This window comes from Triturus cristatus, chromosome 2_1, assembly GCF_964204655.1.
Source record: "Triturus cristatus chromosome 2_1, aTriCri1.1, whole genome shotgun sequence".
NCBI classification, from domain to species: domain Eukaryota; kingdom Metazoa; phylum Chordata; class Amphibia; order Caudata; family Salamandridae; genus Triturus; species Triturus cristatus.
In genome coordinates, this window is record NC_140581.1 from 767,912,450 (window position 1) to 767,929,100 (window position 16,651).

The 16,651-nt window shown below is 43.4% G+C and overlaps 1 protein-coding gene across 1 annotated transcript in view; it reads right to left on the reverse strand.

Moving 5' to 3' along the window:
- FBN2 (fibrillin 2) overlaps positions 1 to 16,651 on the reverse strand; it is a 969,744-nt gene that overhangs the window by 686,038 nt on the left and 267,055 nt on the right. The window contains exon 6 of the mRNA XM_085632710.1: positions 2,590 to 2,787. Within this exon, the coding sequence (XP_085488836.1) occupies positions 2,590 to 2,787 (198 nt within the window). The remainder of the gene's footprint in view (positions 1 to 2,589; positions 2,788 to 16,651) is intronic.

Genomic DNA, 16,651 nt, shown 5'->3' on the forward strand with positions numbered 1-16,651 from the left:
TCTTGCATTTTAATTTAAAATATTTAAACGTGCCGAACAGACATTATGGAAGTTTAAAAAAAGCTGATGCAAAAAAAGGCTAAAATAATGCTGCTGGCTTATACATGCATTTTGCCAGAAAGCTCTTCGTTTAAACTAGATCTTTCCAAAGCTTTTCTCACATGTATATTAAGGCACCATATGCTTTTGAACAATTTTCTTTCACTTGTATTTTTTGCCTTCTCTCAAGTGGGGAAAAAACTATAATACTTTTGCCAACACCCTCAGAAGTCGCGTCTGTTTCATTTCTCTTGAACAAAGACTGTACTTAAGCAATTCGCCTGCTGTAGTACTGAAATGCAGGAAATGACAGTTAGTTGAGGCATTTTCTGGCTCAGATCTGGTAGAATTGGACTTTTCCCAAGCCTAAGGACTTTACAAGAAAACAGACATTTATTTGAGTAGGCACAACATAGCGCCCTAACTAAACGTTGTAAAAATGAACATTTGTTAATATTCTAAAACGAATGAGCATTAACCATAGAGTGTGCTTTGAAAAGTAGAGAACATGTGTAAAAGTTCCTCTCTTTAGAGTGTTGTAGGAAATGGTCTGATTTTATCCAAAAGCAGTGACATTTTGTGAGTGAAGTCACTATGCACCTCGCTAATATGACTTAAAATGCAATCATCCCATGTTTAGTGGCACACAGTCATTCTTTTTTTAGCGATTTTAAACCTAACAAAAGTGCCTTTAAAATGGTTCTTTAAATGAAATACAACAAAGTTCCCTACCGTGCATTTTCGGAATATCAATGTTATTTGTAGTAACAGCAGCATTTCCTTCTCTTCTTCTTCTACATCATTCAATTCTATTAAAGTTAAGACCTTTACTAGTTTCAATCATCATGTTGCCATGTTCCAAACTGCAGCTCAAAGCCTTTTGGGGAGATTTTGGCCTTTGTTATTGGTCAGATTATCTATGTTCTGATTTCATAAATCTTGATGTTTACAAATAATATAGCTTGAAATAAAGTCCTGAAAACAAGTACAGCTTCTTCTTGGAGAGCTCCTATTGTGATGTAGTATCAATTATTGCTCATTCTACTGCTTCAAATGCTACGTTTGCCGGGCAACACTGTGCAACCTGTTGCACGATCAAAAGAAGACTTAAAATGGACAATGACTTGATTTTCAGGATGATGCAAAATATCTATCACTGCTGTCTTCACTGACAAGAAAACAGTAAAGACAGAAAGAGTAGTGATGGCTGCATGTCTGAAGCAACTATTACGACATTGATTATTTTAAGTGGGCGTCTCCCTCTACCACAAAACATTATTTTGAAAATCCCTTGCAGTATGGTCTACCAAATTGTTCCCATAACATCATTCCATTTTCGACAGCACAAGGTTTTAGCCTATATACTCTGTGCTATGTTGTTCGAGTAGACAAGGTAACACACATTTCTGGGCATTTGGACTTATTTTCATCATCAGACTTTTATCCAGATCAAGAGGGAGAAAGGCAGAATAGTGAGGAAAAAAGGAGGAAGAACAAAACAAAAACTGTGCCAAAGATGGAAAGTGGGGATGAAAACGAACCTCAAGACGCAGAGACAGACAGGATGAGGAGGGTGGTGGCACCCCTCCTCCTTAGCGGAGAAGCCTCAAGGAGGAGGAGGGTTGCACCACTGCTATATGAGCAGTGGAAAAGTTTTTAAAAAAGTGATAATAACAGCGTTATTATGATTTTATTTTTCGTAGCTACGGGGCTAGGATAGGGCGGGGTGGGCTGGTGTCAGAGGGGGAGGAGTGGTGAGCACACTCTAAGCGTGCATGAGGGTTTGGCCGGCCGTCTTAGGCCAGCCAAACAGTCATGTGCAATTTGCATGTTCCCCACCAGGCTGTAATGCACATCCTGATGTGGAACATAATCAGACCAAAAGTTCCCGTCTGAGCGTCGAACAACGGCTCTTAGACCAATCACCACACTGCTGCCATGGTGACAGCAGCGTTGTGATTGCTGAGAGAAGCCGGTGTGCTTCCAGCTTCCGTACTCGGAGTCAAGAAGATAAGCGGAGAGATGACGGTGGAGAGTGGGTGAAGAGGTAAGTGGTTTTGGAAAATATATATTTTTGTTGTTTTCAACCTCCCCACCACTCTCGTTTCTTGCCAGCAGCCACTGGGTGGCACAAAGAGGCATGAGGTGGAACAAGACTAGGTGTGCTTGATTTTGGGCAACCTGGTGCTCAGCAACATCGGCAGCACCAGCAGCAGGCAGGCTCCAAAGAAAAAACTTTTGATTTTACAAATAAGCACAGTCTATACCTTCTCCCACATTCTGTGTGTCCAAAACATTGTAGGAGTTCAGCAGTGTAAATACCAAAGTAAGAGGGCTGTTTCTTCATGCTGCTGGTCCCATGACCTGGGGCACTAGGGTTTTCACATGTCACCTTTCCTTCAGGAAGAAGCACCAAACAATCGACCATTACCATTACTTGCTCGGCTCACCTCTTAGAGCCAAGAAACCTGAGGATGTTTCTGCAATTTTAATAACAAAACATGTAATACTAAAAGATGCAAAACAAGAGATGCCCATTGCAAGGTTTACCTTGGCAAGCACCACTTCGAATATTTGGGATAAATCCACGACGACAGGGCTGAGGCTGGGCTGGACACATTTCACAGGGATGTCCCCAAGCGCGGCCAACGGTGGCACAGCACAGGGTCTTCGTACACACAATCCCAGTGACCTGTCCCTGGCACATCTGGTGGCTGACCTGAGTAAAGCAGGGGCCGGTTCTGTAATCTGGAAGACAAGAAAAAGAGTTTAAGCCTTTCTGTACACAGACTGATATAATTGCCACAGAGACACAGTTACGTAATTTTCTATTGCTGGGCTATTGTGACCTCCCTTAACTTCTGCTCTGTATTGTTTTGTCTAAAGAGGAGAACAGAGTTACTTTTGTTTTTCATTTAAGTTTCTATATTCTTAAAAGTACAGATTGTTTGATACATCACACCTTTGTTCATTCGTGTGTTCATTTTCGTGCAAACTCCATTAAAACAAAAACAAAAATATGTGAACTATTGCCACATCAACTGAAACATGTTTTAAATAATGCCTAAAGACCTATCTTCAGTGTACACATGGGGGAATAATTTGGCAGTGCTGTGGGAAGGTCAGGTCGTGCAGGTAAAGGAGTCCGCATCCGAATGCCATGTTGAATGGAGACATTTCTGGATTTTTCTGCAAGCATGGGCTTCACCCGGCACTGGTAGTCATTCAGGTGCTCGTGTAGAATATGATGGGAGATAGATCGAATTGGTTTTGCAGTCTGGCAGGGAAGGAACAGCTGTAGGGTAGGGGCAGCAAGGCATGGGTTCCTAGAACCCTCCAATATACTTCTGGCAAGGAAGAGGCAGTGTGGGGGTCACCGAGTTAAACGAGCAGCAGCGTGTGATCCTTAGACAACTACAGATATAGCAGGTGACAGTGCGGTCTCAACCTTATGGAAAGTTAACTGGAAGAATTTACACATCCGTGCTATTGGCATAGGTGTATTTTTGTCGCGAGTATATAGATAGGTGCGAGCTGTTTGTCAGGTAGACATTAATAACACAAAGAATCCTCGGGTCTGTGCAAGCGCGCAAGATGCTGAAAGATAACAGACTAGTGTCTCACAAAATCTCCACTTGGGAGAGATCCCTTTTAGGATGAATACCCTCACCCACCATAGGTGACATGCTTCATCATATGGGTTTCTCCTCCCAGTGGGAAAACCTAGTCCCACTGAGGGCTACAACCTCCTCATTGTGAGGAAGGTGCTAAGGGATGTTTGTAAGGTGTTTGTACACTCATAAGGATGCTAAAACCCCATAGATGGATGATTGTGTAGTGAGGACGCAGCGCAAAGGAAATGTGAATCAAAAGTGGTGAGATTAAAACTACCTAGAGGGGGCGAAACAAAGCACTTTATTCACTTGCTCGCACTGGTAAAGTTAAAAACAGTGCAGCGAGCAATATGGTTTTGAACTGCTCGGTGTCAAAAACGGGTCTACATGTTTCAGCCTAAGTGATCTCAATAAGTATCTAGGCTTTCATCAGGACCAAAAAGGTTTAGAGCTGCTGCTGTGTGAAAGTGAAACATACAATATTAAAGATAGTGATACCAAACCAGCAATGTATCCTTGTCGGATTCAACTGGATGCACCCAGAGTATTGGATAAGTGGCCACACCTCAACCTGGCAACAGCTCAGGGAAGGGGGCCCGCTCTCTCTGTCAGTACCCCGTCATGGTACATGAGCTGTGACCGGCCTGATGAAAGCCTAGATACTTATTGAGATCACTTAGGCTGAAACATGTTGCCCTTTTTTTGACACCGAGCAGTTCAAATCCATTTTGCTCGCTGCACTGTTTTTAACTCTACCAATGCGAGCAAGTGAATAAAGTGCTTTGTTTTGCCCCCACTAGGTAGTTTTAATCTCACCACTTTTGATGCACATTTCTTTTGCGCTCCGTCCTCACTACACTATCATCCATCTATGGGATTTTAGCATCCTTATGAGTGTACAAACACCTTAAAAACATCCATGAGCTCGTTCCTCACATTGAGGAGGTTGTAGCCCTCAGTGGGACTAGGTTTTCCCACTGGGATGAGAAACCCATATGCTGAAGCATGCCACCTATGGTGGGTGAGGGTATTCATCCTAAAAGGGATCTCTCCCAAGTGGAGATTTTTTGAGACAGTGGTCCGTTATCTTTCAGCATCTTGCGCGCTTGCACAGACTCGAGGATTCTTTGTGCTATTACTGTATTTGAATAGGGGATACCTTCCTTTCAGGTCTCTAAACTTTCTCCCTTGGACCCTTTCTTCTGTTTTCTATGTTTCTATGTGTCAGGTAGACATGCCATGAGGTGTTATGCACATTTTTCTTGACATAATAAACTTGTGGCTATTTTGAGTTCCACAGTCAGGGTGCAATGTACTGTTTTTGTCTTGCTCATGTGTGGACTGAGCAAAAAATTTCCAAACTCTAATGACATTGAAATACATGGTAAAGTTGCTCTTTTTCACTACTCATGAGACTGGACAGTCATTTACCAAGGCAAGTGTTGCAAAACTTTGATTGAAATGTTTCAAATGACAGTGACTTGAGAAATATTTACGCTCAGGGTGAAGAGGATTTCACTAATCCAAAGCTTTACAGAAGCCATCAAGTAAGAGAAAAGAACAGTTCACTTTACCCAGCCCAGCATCACTAACAACGTCACTAACAAGAACCAGCGATACGCATTCTCGAATGTTCCTTTGTTTGATGATGTTAGCTTCAGTTTTGAGACTTATTGTAACATTTTTCACCAAATGGACACTTTAAAATTTGTCAGAAAACAAACATTTGAGTGGACATAATATAGTGCCGGGTGGATCAACTCACTAACTATAAACCCTATGGGCTTGATTCACAAAGGGCCTCCACACTCGTGTCAGAGGCCCCCGCAGTCATGGGTAAGTCTCGGCACTCTGGGTGGAATCTCGGTCATGAAAAATCTCATTGTAGAGATTCCCCCGAGTGCGGAGACTGCCCCATGACTGCGGGGCCTCCGACATGAGCTCGCAGGCCCTTTGTGAATCAGGCCGTATGTGCGTAATGGAGGCCCTTTGAGAATCAGGCCCTATATGCGTGGTAGAGGCCCTTTGTGAATCAGGCCCTATTGGTGTGTCGGAGGACCTTTGTGAATCTGGCCCTATAGGTGTGTCGGAGGCCCTTTGTGAATCAGGCCCTATATGCGTGGTAGAGGCCCTTTGTGAATCAGGCCCTATAGGTGTGTCGGAGGACCTTTGTGAATCAGGCCCTGTAGGTGTGTCGGAGGCCCTTTGTGAATCAGGCCCTATATGCGTGTCAGACACCCTTTGTGAATCAGACCCTACAGGTGTGTCAGAGGCCCTTTGTGAATCAGGCCCTATATGCGTGTCAGACGCCCTTTATGAATCAGGCCCTATAGGTGTGTCAGAGACCCTTTGTGAATCAGGCCCTATAGGTGTGGCGGAGGCCCTTTGTGAATAAGGCCGTTTATGTGTGAACACGTGATTAGTGATGGGGCCGGGTCCTAAACTCGCAGCATCGCATAAAGTCCCACCAAGAGGATGAGAAGAAAGAGAGCCGTTTTGAACTTTGAAATAGAAGTTGTCTAAATGTCACTTGTATCCTACACAAATGTGATTTGTCTTTAATGTCTATGGCCCAGTCCTAAGAAACTAAGGGGCTCGAGCTGCTGGATCTGACTGAGAAGGGAGTCACACTGCAAAAATGTTAATAGAACCCTGTAACAATATCGACTCAAAAAACCGACCTGAACTATGTTGTCAAGATACATAGATGTGGAGTTCGAAATGTAAATCTACTTTTCCACATGTATACGTAACTTTATGACCTAGTCTATATCGAGTAGTCGATATGTGTGCAAGGCGACATGTATGTTCCCCATACTGTAAAATATAACCAGACTGTGTTGAGCTGTGAGGTTTCCACAGCTCGCTCCCATCGCCTGGGCCAGGCAGGTGCTGAAGCTGGAGGGGGAGGCCTGCATACACACGAGTCTGTGTAGTACAGTATATTGTTGCAGCCTTGGCAACACACTGTACAACCTCTTTCAGCCCAAAATACAGAACCGTTGTTAAGGAGGGAGGAAATATGCAGCGTGCTGCTAAAAATGAGACCGCTGATTTATTACTTACTGAAAACAAGCTACAGGAAATGTCCCCCTCGCAGGGTAGAAACAAAAGTTCTCATTGTGCTGAGCCGGGCCAGGGCAGCTCTACCTCTCGTCGGGCTACAAGAACAGCTCTTGTCCTCAGAGGGAATTCAGTGCGTCAACTAAGATGCAGTAAACGTGAAGGACAAGCGGCATTCATGCCATTCGCCCCAAATAAGGTAAACACAAACTTAAACAGGAAACATGCCCCTGGCCACTGCCAACCTTATCAATTACAAGCACAGAACGAGGGGAAACACAGGCAGGCCCGACGCCAGGTTTAGTTTATTTCACGTAAATAATCAATTTCAGACTTAAAATAAGCCCCGCCAATGCCTGTGAATGTCGCCGCACAAACATGCCCTCTTCACGCATGATTACTGGACTCCAAACTGGGGGGCTGCTGAGAATCATATTTGAGAGGCTGCTCCATGTGGGGGACGCACGACGTTTTGTGTCTCTTGATTCTTCGGCTGAGTGTACCCAGTCAAATGTGTGATTTTGCTGTGGGACACTTCACGAACAAACACTCAGTGAAATGAAGTGCCTACACTTTAGAAGTTCCCTTAATAAAAACCGACGCCTCTCTGGTCTGCAATGGCCCCGTTTTGGACTGAATGACGACAAGAGAGCCACACTTTGGGCCCAACACAGGCACTAATGGATTTTAAAGGCACCTAGAAAGTGAAAACTGCACACCTACCACCGCATTCTTCTTTGTTACTGGGCTTTACTAAAAAAGCTGGCACTGCTCTGTCTGCTCTTCTTTCAGGATCACTGGCATTGTGATTTGTCATTGTGCTCTTTTGTGTTTTTCCCCAGCCTGGATCTTATGACAATGCATCACCCAACCCACACTTCATGTTTTTTGTCTGTCTTTGCTTGCGATGGTTCACGGACTGAAATGTTAGTGACACTGGTTGAGTTTTTTATTTCGTCTGGTGCTAGTTTAGGCCTTTTAGGTCGCTTAGGTTTTTAGCATTCGTGGATCAGGGTTTTTTGTATTTTACTCACCTTTGCGAGTCTCTGGGCCCGATTCACAGAACCAGTCTGAGACAAAATCCTAAACTTACTACTTTTGGTATTCACAGAAGGCATTTAGTAGAAGTAAAGTTAGGATTTTTGTCTTAAGTCTGTCTTAAGACTGTCTTAAGTCTGTCTTAAGTCAAACTTAAATCAAACTTAAGACAAAATCCTAACCTTACTACTACTAAATGCCTTCCCTTCTGTGAATACCAAAAGTAGTAAGTTTAGGATTTTGTCTCAGATTAGTTCTGTGAATCAGCCCCCTCTGTTTTCTGCAGGGCCTGATGGGCAGTGTTGTGAAAGCCAACACAAGTACGGGTATGTACCACCTTTCCCCTCTATTTAATGGATCTTCATTCGGCTGTAAAGCGTTTAATTGTTCTTACAGGTAGGTTGGTTGTGATGTATTGGGTACTGTGACTTAATATGATGTAATGTCTTATATTTTGAGGTGAGGTGCTGACGCGTGTAGCGGACGGTGTCAGGATTCTGATTAAGACAGTCAGGGGCATATTTACAAGCGGTTATCGCCACCACAACGTCACTTATTTATGTTCCGGTGGCTATAACCCCTTTGCTTTATTTACAACGCGGCGTTAAGCCACTTAATGTGGCTTAAGGCCACCTTGTAAATAATGCCCCTATTCACACAGCACTTAGCGTGAAAGGGGTGGGCAATGGGTGTTGCAGTGGGTGTTACACTGCAAACCCTATTGCTTTTTGACACTGCCCACTATTTACAAGGCTGGAGTAAATATAGGGCTGTGCCAAAAATAAGACCAGAAAAAATCTGGTCTTAAACTGACCCAACGAGGAGAAATTATTCATTTCTCTGCGTTTTTGCTGTTTCTATGTGTGCTGGATTCTGCAGCACAAATAGAAAGAACAAATCGCCATTAGTGATTGTTCGCGTGTAGGAAGGTGTCCCTTCCGGCACATAAGCAATCATTAAATAATGGCGAGAAACAACTTCTATATGTGCTGCATTCTGCCCATCAACAATCATTCATGCAACGCAAGCACCCTTGCACTATGGTGCAAGGGTGACTGCGTCAGTGCTAGGCAGCTAACTTTAGCGCCAGTGCTAGGGTAAACGCAGCGGTGCGCTGTATTATTGTAATTACGGCGCATCGCTGCGTTTTCAGAATGTGAGAGCGTGGCGTAACCAATTGTGGCATAACAGCGAGCTCTGCCATTCTGTTGTGAATTTGCCCCTCAGTTGCTGGATCCAGGCTGGCCAGACGTATCATGTCGTGGGCGGATTTCTTATGGAATAACCTGAAACGAATAGAGATGATGTTGCCACAAATGTGATTTTAAAACAGGCAAAAATGAGACATGACTTTGACAAAAAACACAGTGAGTCAAGAAAGGGTCTTAAGGTAGGAGGCTGGGTGCTGAATAGGAATCTAGTCAGAGTCAGGAAAGGCGAGTCCTGATTCTCTAAGTCTGTGCAGGCGGACAAGGTCAGTAAGGGTGTGGCACTGATTGTGGACAAATGATGGTGGAATAAAACTCAGCAAATGAAAACTCATACAAGAGCAAGGTTACATCATGCAGAAAAAGAAAGGTTCTGTTCTTGATTCTTACTAGGAACAGTGGTTACAGCCTGTGAGCAGACAAACAGAATCAAGCAATAATTCTGAGGGTGTCCATATACCTGTTAATGAGAATGTTTCTGCAACCTAGTCAAACAGGCTTACCAGTCAGAATGATGTCAAGAGATCGGTGGGATCTTGCATGAGAAAATGCCCCTAGCGATTTGATCATTTCATTAGATATTGATTGGATATGTCACGTAGGTTATGTACTTAAATATATTCTGAATAGTCACAGAAGTTATATTTTAAGGAAACTACTGTATAGTGCGGTTAAGTATGTATTTATTTATTTTGTTTATAAAGGGGGTAGGTGATGGGATGTATTGGGTATTTTGAGGCAATATGATGCGATGTGTTATGTTTTAAGATGAGGCGCTTGCACGAGTAGGGAACGGTGTCAGGATTCTGATTAAAGCAAACACAAGCAGATGATGAGCGGAGCGCTGAAACCTTTCAGACACTCACCCCCAGTCACAAATCTGGGCTGAATCCATCATCGTTCTTTAGCCCACTTCGCCACCTCAGTTCAAACCCAACTATATGCAAATTAGTCTTGACCTTGTGCCTCATGGGAACAGTCCAGCCTGAACTGCCAAGCCAGGTCGTCCCTGAACCGTAAACAAGCATCCTGGGACCGGTTTCGGGGTAGCACCCCTCATCAGCCAGGCTAGCTTGAATCCAGTGGCAAAGTGAGCAAAGGACTCACATCTGGGCATACCCTGCCAACTTAGGGCGAACAAAGCAAACACAGGATTCTGATTAAGACAGTCAGTGGCTGTCGGGATCCAGGCTGGCTGGATGTGTTACATCTTGGGTGAATTTCTTATAGAATAAACCTCTTAAATCTTACCTGCTGTTCGAGGTTCATCATTTACCACAGTGGTGCAATACACATTCCTAAAAGTAGAATCTCCTTGGTTAGGTGTGCTGGTATATGTATTTTGCTTTGCTCCCCTTGTACCTGGAGCTAAGAAAACATTCTCCTTTATCTCACTTCAGCTGAGGGACCAGAACTACACTCCCTAAGGCGTTTAGACAGCCCATCACCTCAGTTTGTCTTATGCTTTATCCCTGCAGGCGCATGCACACTCAACTGCATGTCTGTTGAGAGCTGGGCAGAAACACCTGGGGGATGGTATGCAGCCATGACCTGCTACTGGACCTCCTGGTCATTTTACAGGAGTGCTGGGAGTACGCTATTGTGCATTTGTTTACATTGTGGCAGTTTGAGCATGGGTTTTGATGGAGAAATCTTGGGGAATGGGGAAAGAAAAAAGCTAACAGCTTTTATCACTCTTCCATGCAAAGGCAACGGCGAGTGTTTCCTCCCTTGCCAGGGGCGTGACACAGGCCCCAAGGGGCCCCCTCGGCACTGCACTCTGGCCGGAGAGCTCCTGATTGAGCCAGGAGGGCCCTCTTCGTACATGCAGGGAGGCCCCCTCACTTTTTGTTACGCCAGTGTCCCTTGCACGTTGCCTCTTTTGAGGCCAGATTCTGCACCACTTTTCCATGTATGCTTAAAGTTTCATGGAGGAAAGAGACGTTTGTGTTTTTGTGAAGCATGGCTCCTAATATATATTTATAAATGGGAAAGGAAGGATTCCTCATCATCTTGGCTGATTGATTGTGTACATTTATATGGTTAATTAAACACCTGACATTGTCTCTAGGCATAAATCAGAAGTAACGTGACATGTTCTCTGTGTTTTAAGCCCAAGATTAAACATCTTCCAATAATCTAGTTATCTGTAGTCTAGCAATCTATTTCAATAGGAACCTGTTGCATAGGACAGTGTCTGGAGACAAAAGGGTGACTTCCACGAGTTGACGGGGGCCTGCATGCAAATCTATAGAACTGAATACATAATGTGACACACAGATTCCTGCACCAGGCCCCACTGAGTGCTGCAGTATTTGACCTGTGCCCAGTAGAGCTGCAGACCAATGAAACTTTCTTTATACCATCACAAGCAATGAGAGTGTTTACCACACTGAGCAAGTGATACAGGGCTCAGTGGAAGAGTCGTGAAAGCATTTTAGATAAGATTTACATCAAAGTTGCACAAGAAGCGACCATGCAAAGGGAGGTGAACCACTGGGTGGCAACATGAAACCCAAAAGTCAGGAAAATATTCTACACATATATGCAGATTGAACAAACAGAGAAAAGCTTTGTTCTTCGCTTCATACAATAAGAAAATTCAAGTCTATAGCCCCATCCGCCATGAAAATGCGCCCTTAATTTTGAGAAAACATTGAACGTATAATAGCACTCATGCTAACACTGGGTAACTGTTTAATGAGTGGGCACGCCAGAGAACCATATTTAGAACTGTGTACATTAGTGTTTATAGTATCGGGAGGAGAAGTGGCTTAGTGGCTAGAGCTGCTCACTTTTGCGCGCCAGGACACTCTTGAGTATTTGAGCGCTGTATAAAACCCATTATAGCATAACATAACACTTTGGAACCCGTGGACCTAGGTTGAAATCCCAGCCTATTTGCTTGCTCAACTTGGTGTGATTCTGAGCAGGTCACTTATCCCTGTTCCTAAAAAAAAAAAAGTAAAATGTAATGTGTGTAAAATGTGTTTGTGTAATCCTCACTTGATGTACAGGATCACATGATTGTCTCTCAACCTTCCTCTCTTCCTACCTAAAGTACAGCCTCCTTTGCTTCCTGGCGAGGCCTGAGCGATATAAATACACACGTACATTAAATTGTATGCAATTTTCACCCATCAAGTTACATCACAGAAGGCAATTGTACAGTGGGAATGCAAACTAGGAAAGAGGATCCTCCGGCCCCGGATGTTATCAGAGGAGAGAAGGCTCTGAATGCCTGGAGTGGGTGGACAGAGACAGCTCAGCAGTCTGAATGGAATGTTGTTGTCACTGTCCGAGGTATCTGAGCAGGCAGCCGTCAGCAGCAGCGGAAGCAGGATTCTCTGGGAGATAAACATGAGGGCTGTTCTTCAGGGTTAGGATCTGTTCCACAGTCAATGCTTGAAGCTTCTCATCTGCTTCGGTATCAGGCCTATCCTTGGACAAATGCCAAGTCACGAAAGGTCTGAAATGGGAGGGAGATTGCCTTCACTCATCAGATAGTCAGTCAACTGCAGGAAGCCATCAGGTTTCCCTATTCATATGGTGACACTTTGGCTACCGTAGGCAACAGGATAAAAGCTAGGCTGGTGAATTATGAGTAGTGCTCCCGGTTTTATGGTATTTATTTTTTTGACATTTCCGTCTGTATTTATCCATATTTATCATTTGTCAACTTTATCTGTATTTATCCATATTTATTATAGGTTTTGTTAAAAAAATAAAGCTGAAACGGGAATATTTTCACATTTATTTAACCAACAGATATGCAGTCATGCTTGAATGCCTGCCAGGTTTCAGAGATATGAACATCCGCAGAAGATAAATCAATGCACTTATATGAAAACATGCACAGTTCAGAATCAGCCTTGTGTATATCTACTGCGGTTTAAGCCTCTTTACTAAAATCCCCTTTTTTTAAAACTACCTTACCTATCACTCCACACAGTTATTGACCTGGCAGTCATGGCAAAGTGTATTTAGAATAACTTAAAAAGCACCCAAATTCAGTTTTTACCCACATTTAAAAATAAATACAAACAAGAAAATGAATGGTTTTCTGTCTGTATTTATCTGTAAAAATCAGTAAAAACGGAAAACAGGGAGCCTTAATTATGAGTGAAGAATTTTTTTCACTGAAAAACGTGCGGATTTGTCTTTAAGCTATCTCTTACTTCCAACAGTATTTAGAGATTCCTGTTCACCAAAGTTTGAAGTGACTGTTTATATTTACATAAACAGTTCCATTGTAATGTAGGGTGGTCGTAAAACTATGGGGCATATTTACAAGCCCCTATCGCCACAGGAACGTCACTTTTAGTGACATTCCTGTGGCGATATGTGCTTCGCCTTATTTACAAGGCAGAGTTAAGCCACGTAACGTGGCTTAGCGCTGCTTTGCAAATAAGGACCCCTTTCGCACTATAATTAGCGTGAAAGGGGTGGGCAATGGGAGTTACGGTGGGTGTTTCACCGCAACACCCATTGATTTTGACGCTGCCCCATATTTACAAGGTCAAATTAAATATAGGGCAGCGCCAAAATTAAGACCAGGGAAAACCTGATCTGAAACAGGCGCAACGAGGAGAAATGTTTAATTTCACCTCATTTTTGCTGTTTCCATGTGTGCTGCGTTGTGCTGTATACATAGAGACAGCAAAAGACCTTTGATTGTTTATGTGCAGGAAGGTATTCCTTCCTGCACATGAAAAGACAATAAAAAAAATTACATTTTGCAACCTCTATGGGTGCTGATAAATCTAGCGCCAGCGCAGATGTAAATATGTTGTAAATATGGTGCAGCCCTGCGTTTCAGAAGTGGTGGAACGCCAGGCCAGGGAGGCTCACACCACGCTTCGCCACTTCTCTAGTAAATATGCCCCTAGGTTCCTAGTGCATGAAAATGCACAGTTCCAGTCATAAGATATGACATCGGTTACCTGGGGGTGGTTTGTTGGTATTATACAGTGCTGATGAAAGGTGTTTTTAAGACGCGCTAACTCGGCATAGATGGGGTGAAGTTAATGATTTACTTATATTATCACAATGGTCTCCTGATGCTGGTTTCCATCTTATGATCATTTTTAGCTGGGGTTTGTAGCCTCCAGTATGGGAAAGTAGAGCCTGAGCGTGAAAAAGAACTCTCAAAGATTGTGTAGATAATTTGCAAGTAAATCTGAAAAAATAAATCTATTTTAAAATGCCTAGCACGTTTTAGATATTGGACTGTAGCGATACCATGAGAAATTCAACACAAATCGCAATAAAAATCGAACACGGTGATTCCTAAAACGGGCCAATTATTTGCATTTTTTTTCGTAAGTGAGGATGTCACCAAGGAGTGTATCCAGTGGTCCAAAAATAAGGCACATGGCCGGGGTGGAGCTACTATAAGTTTTGTGCACCATTATTCTATCGGTACCAAAAGATTGGATAGTTTTCCTATACACATCCGGGCTGAATCTCCAAGTCTGGACACATGCTTCTGGGAACACCTGAAGGTCTTCCTGTTTCCAGCCTGTCTACTGCTTAACTTGTACCTGTAAGCAAAGCATTTGGAGCCTCCAGCAGATTTGTAACACCTAAAATGTGTCTGAATTGTTTTATTGGCTAACAGCATCCAACATAATGTAGAGAAATACAAAACAAATCAGTGACACACTCCAAAAACGAAATATTTTGTTTTTGGGAAAGCTGGCAGGTGAAAGGGCTCTCTTGTTTGTGAGCTGCATATAAGTGAGAGCCTTTAATTTTGTGTCTGGAAGCATTTATTTCGCGCACGAGGCCCCACCGAAAACAATAGTTTGACATTCATTGTGCTTGATGGGTCTACAGCAATTTTTGAAAATTGCAGCATGTGATGTAAACAGCCAGATACTGGATTGTGCTGCGATTATACTTTTGCAGAGCACAACATTTGTCATTATAAGCCATTCATTATGCAAACTTTCAGATGTACTGTTGTTTATAGGTCTCGCCTACAGATTGCTTTTATTCTCTGGTGAGAGCTGTGGTCATCACACGACACACACCCAAAAAACACAACACACCACATACACATTTACACAAATGCATAGACAGAAATGGGCTTTGGACTGTCCTTTTCAGCCAGTAGGCCCTGTGTTTCAACAGGATTTTAGCGCCGACTGGGAGGCACAGCTGACCCTAGAGGGAGGGTGCCCTCCCCCCCGGGGGCGGCAGACAAAGGGCACGCCAGCAGCAGGGCACAAGAGGGCGCCAAAAAAGAAAAGGGTCGGTGAATGACCAGGGTAGTTTGGGTTCAAAGGACCCAATCAAGGAGGAAGAGCGTGGTCACGAGCGCGGCCACGGAGGCAACCGGGACAAGGATTCCCCAGAAGAAATTGAGGTCGCCTCTGCTGGGGATGCCAGCACAGAAGAACAGAACAACATTCACCCTGGAGACGATACCAAATGGGCAGAAGGGCCGGCGTGCTGTGCAGAGAGCCATCAGGTTTCCCTATTCATTGGGTGACACTTTGGCTACCGTAGGTAGCAGGATAAAAGCTAGGCTGGTGAATTATGAGTAGTGCTCCCGGTTTTATGGTATTTATTTTTTTGACATTTCCGTCTGTATTTACCCATATTTATTTTTTGTCAACTTTATCTGTATTTATCCATATTTATTATAGGTTTTGTTAAAAAAAATAAAGCTGAAACGGGAATATTTTCACATTTATTTAACCAACAGATATGCAGTCATGCTTGAATGCCTGTCAGGTTTCAGAGATATGAACACCCGCAGAAGATAAATCAATGCACTTATATGAAAACATGCAAAGTTCAGAATCAGCCTTGTGTATATCTACTGCGGTTTAAGCCTCTTTACTAAAATCCCCTTTTTTTAAAACTCCCTTACCTATCACTCCACACCTGGCAGTCATGGCAAAGTGCATTTAGAATAATTTAAAAAGCACCCAATTTTTGTTTTACCCACATTTAAAAATAAATACAGACAAGAAAATAAATGGTTTTCTGTCTGTATTTATCTGTAAAAATCAGTAAAAACGGAAAACAGGGAGCCTTAATTATGAGTGAAGAATTGTTTTCACTAAAAAACGTGTGGATTTGTCTTTAAGCTATCTCTTACTTCCAACAGTATTTAGAGATTCCTGTTCACCAAAGTTTGAAGTGACTGTTTATATTTACATAAACAGTTCCATTGTAATGTAGGGTGGTCGTAAAACTATGGGGCATATTTACAAGCCCCTATCGCCACAGGAACGTCACTTTTAGTGACGTTCCTGTGGCGATATGTGCTTCGCCTTATTTACAAGGCACAGTTAAGCCACGTAACGGGACGGGAATCAAGCATTCTGGGCGGCAGAATCTAAATTGTTCGTGAGCCGAGCGCCGAGCGCCGAGCGACGAGTTAGTGTTTTGTGGAAAACTGCACTCTGCTGTATAATGCAGGTTATGTACAGTGTGTTTGTGGTCTTATGTCGTTGCACGCTCCCACGTTGGTTCAAGGGCCGCTTGGTTTCCCCCCTCACAGTGACAGTGCAGCTCCACCTTTCAGCCTTTAAGGTTGCTACATTCTGCTGTATAAAGCAAGTCATTTAAGATTGTGGGCAGGTGTCTGTTCAACGCTCCCAAGTTGGGGAACAGACCTGCTTGCGCTTGTTTACTGATCAGTACAAGTCAGCCTTTCATCCTCCAGGCTCTCTA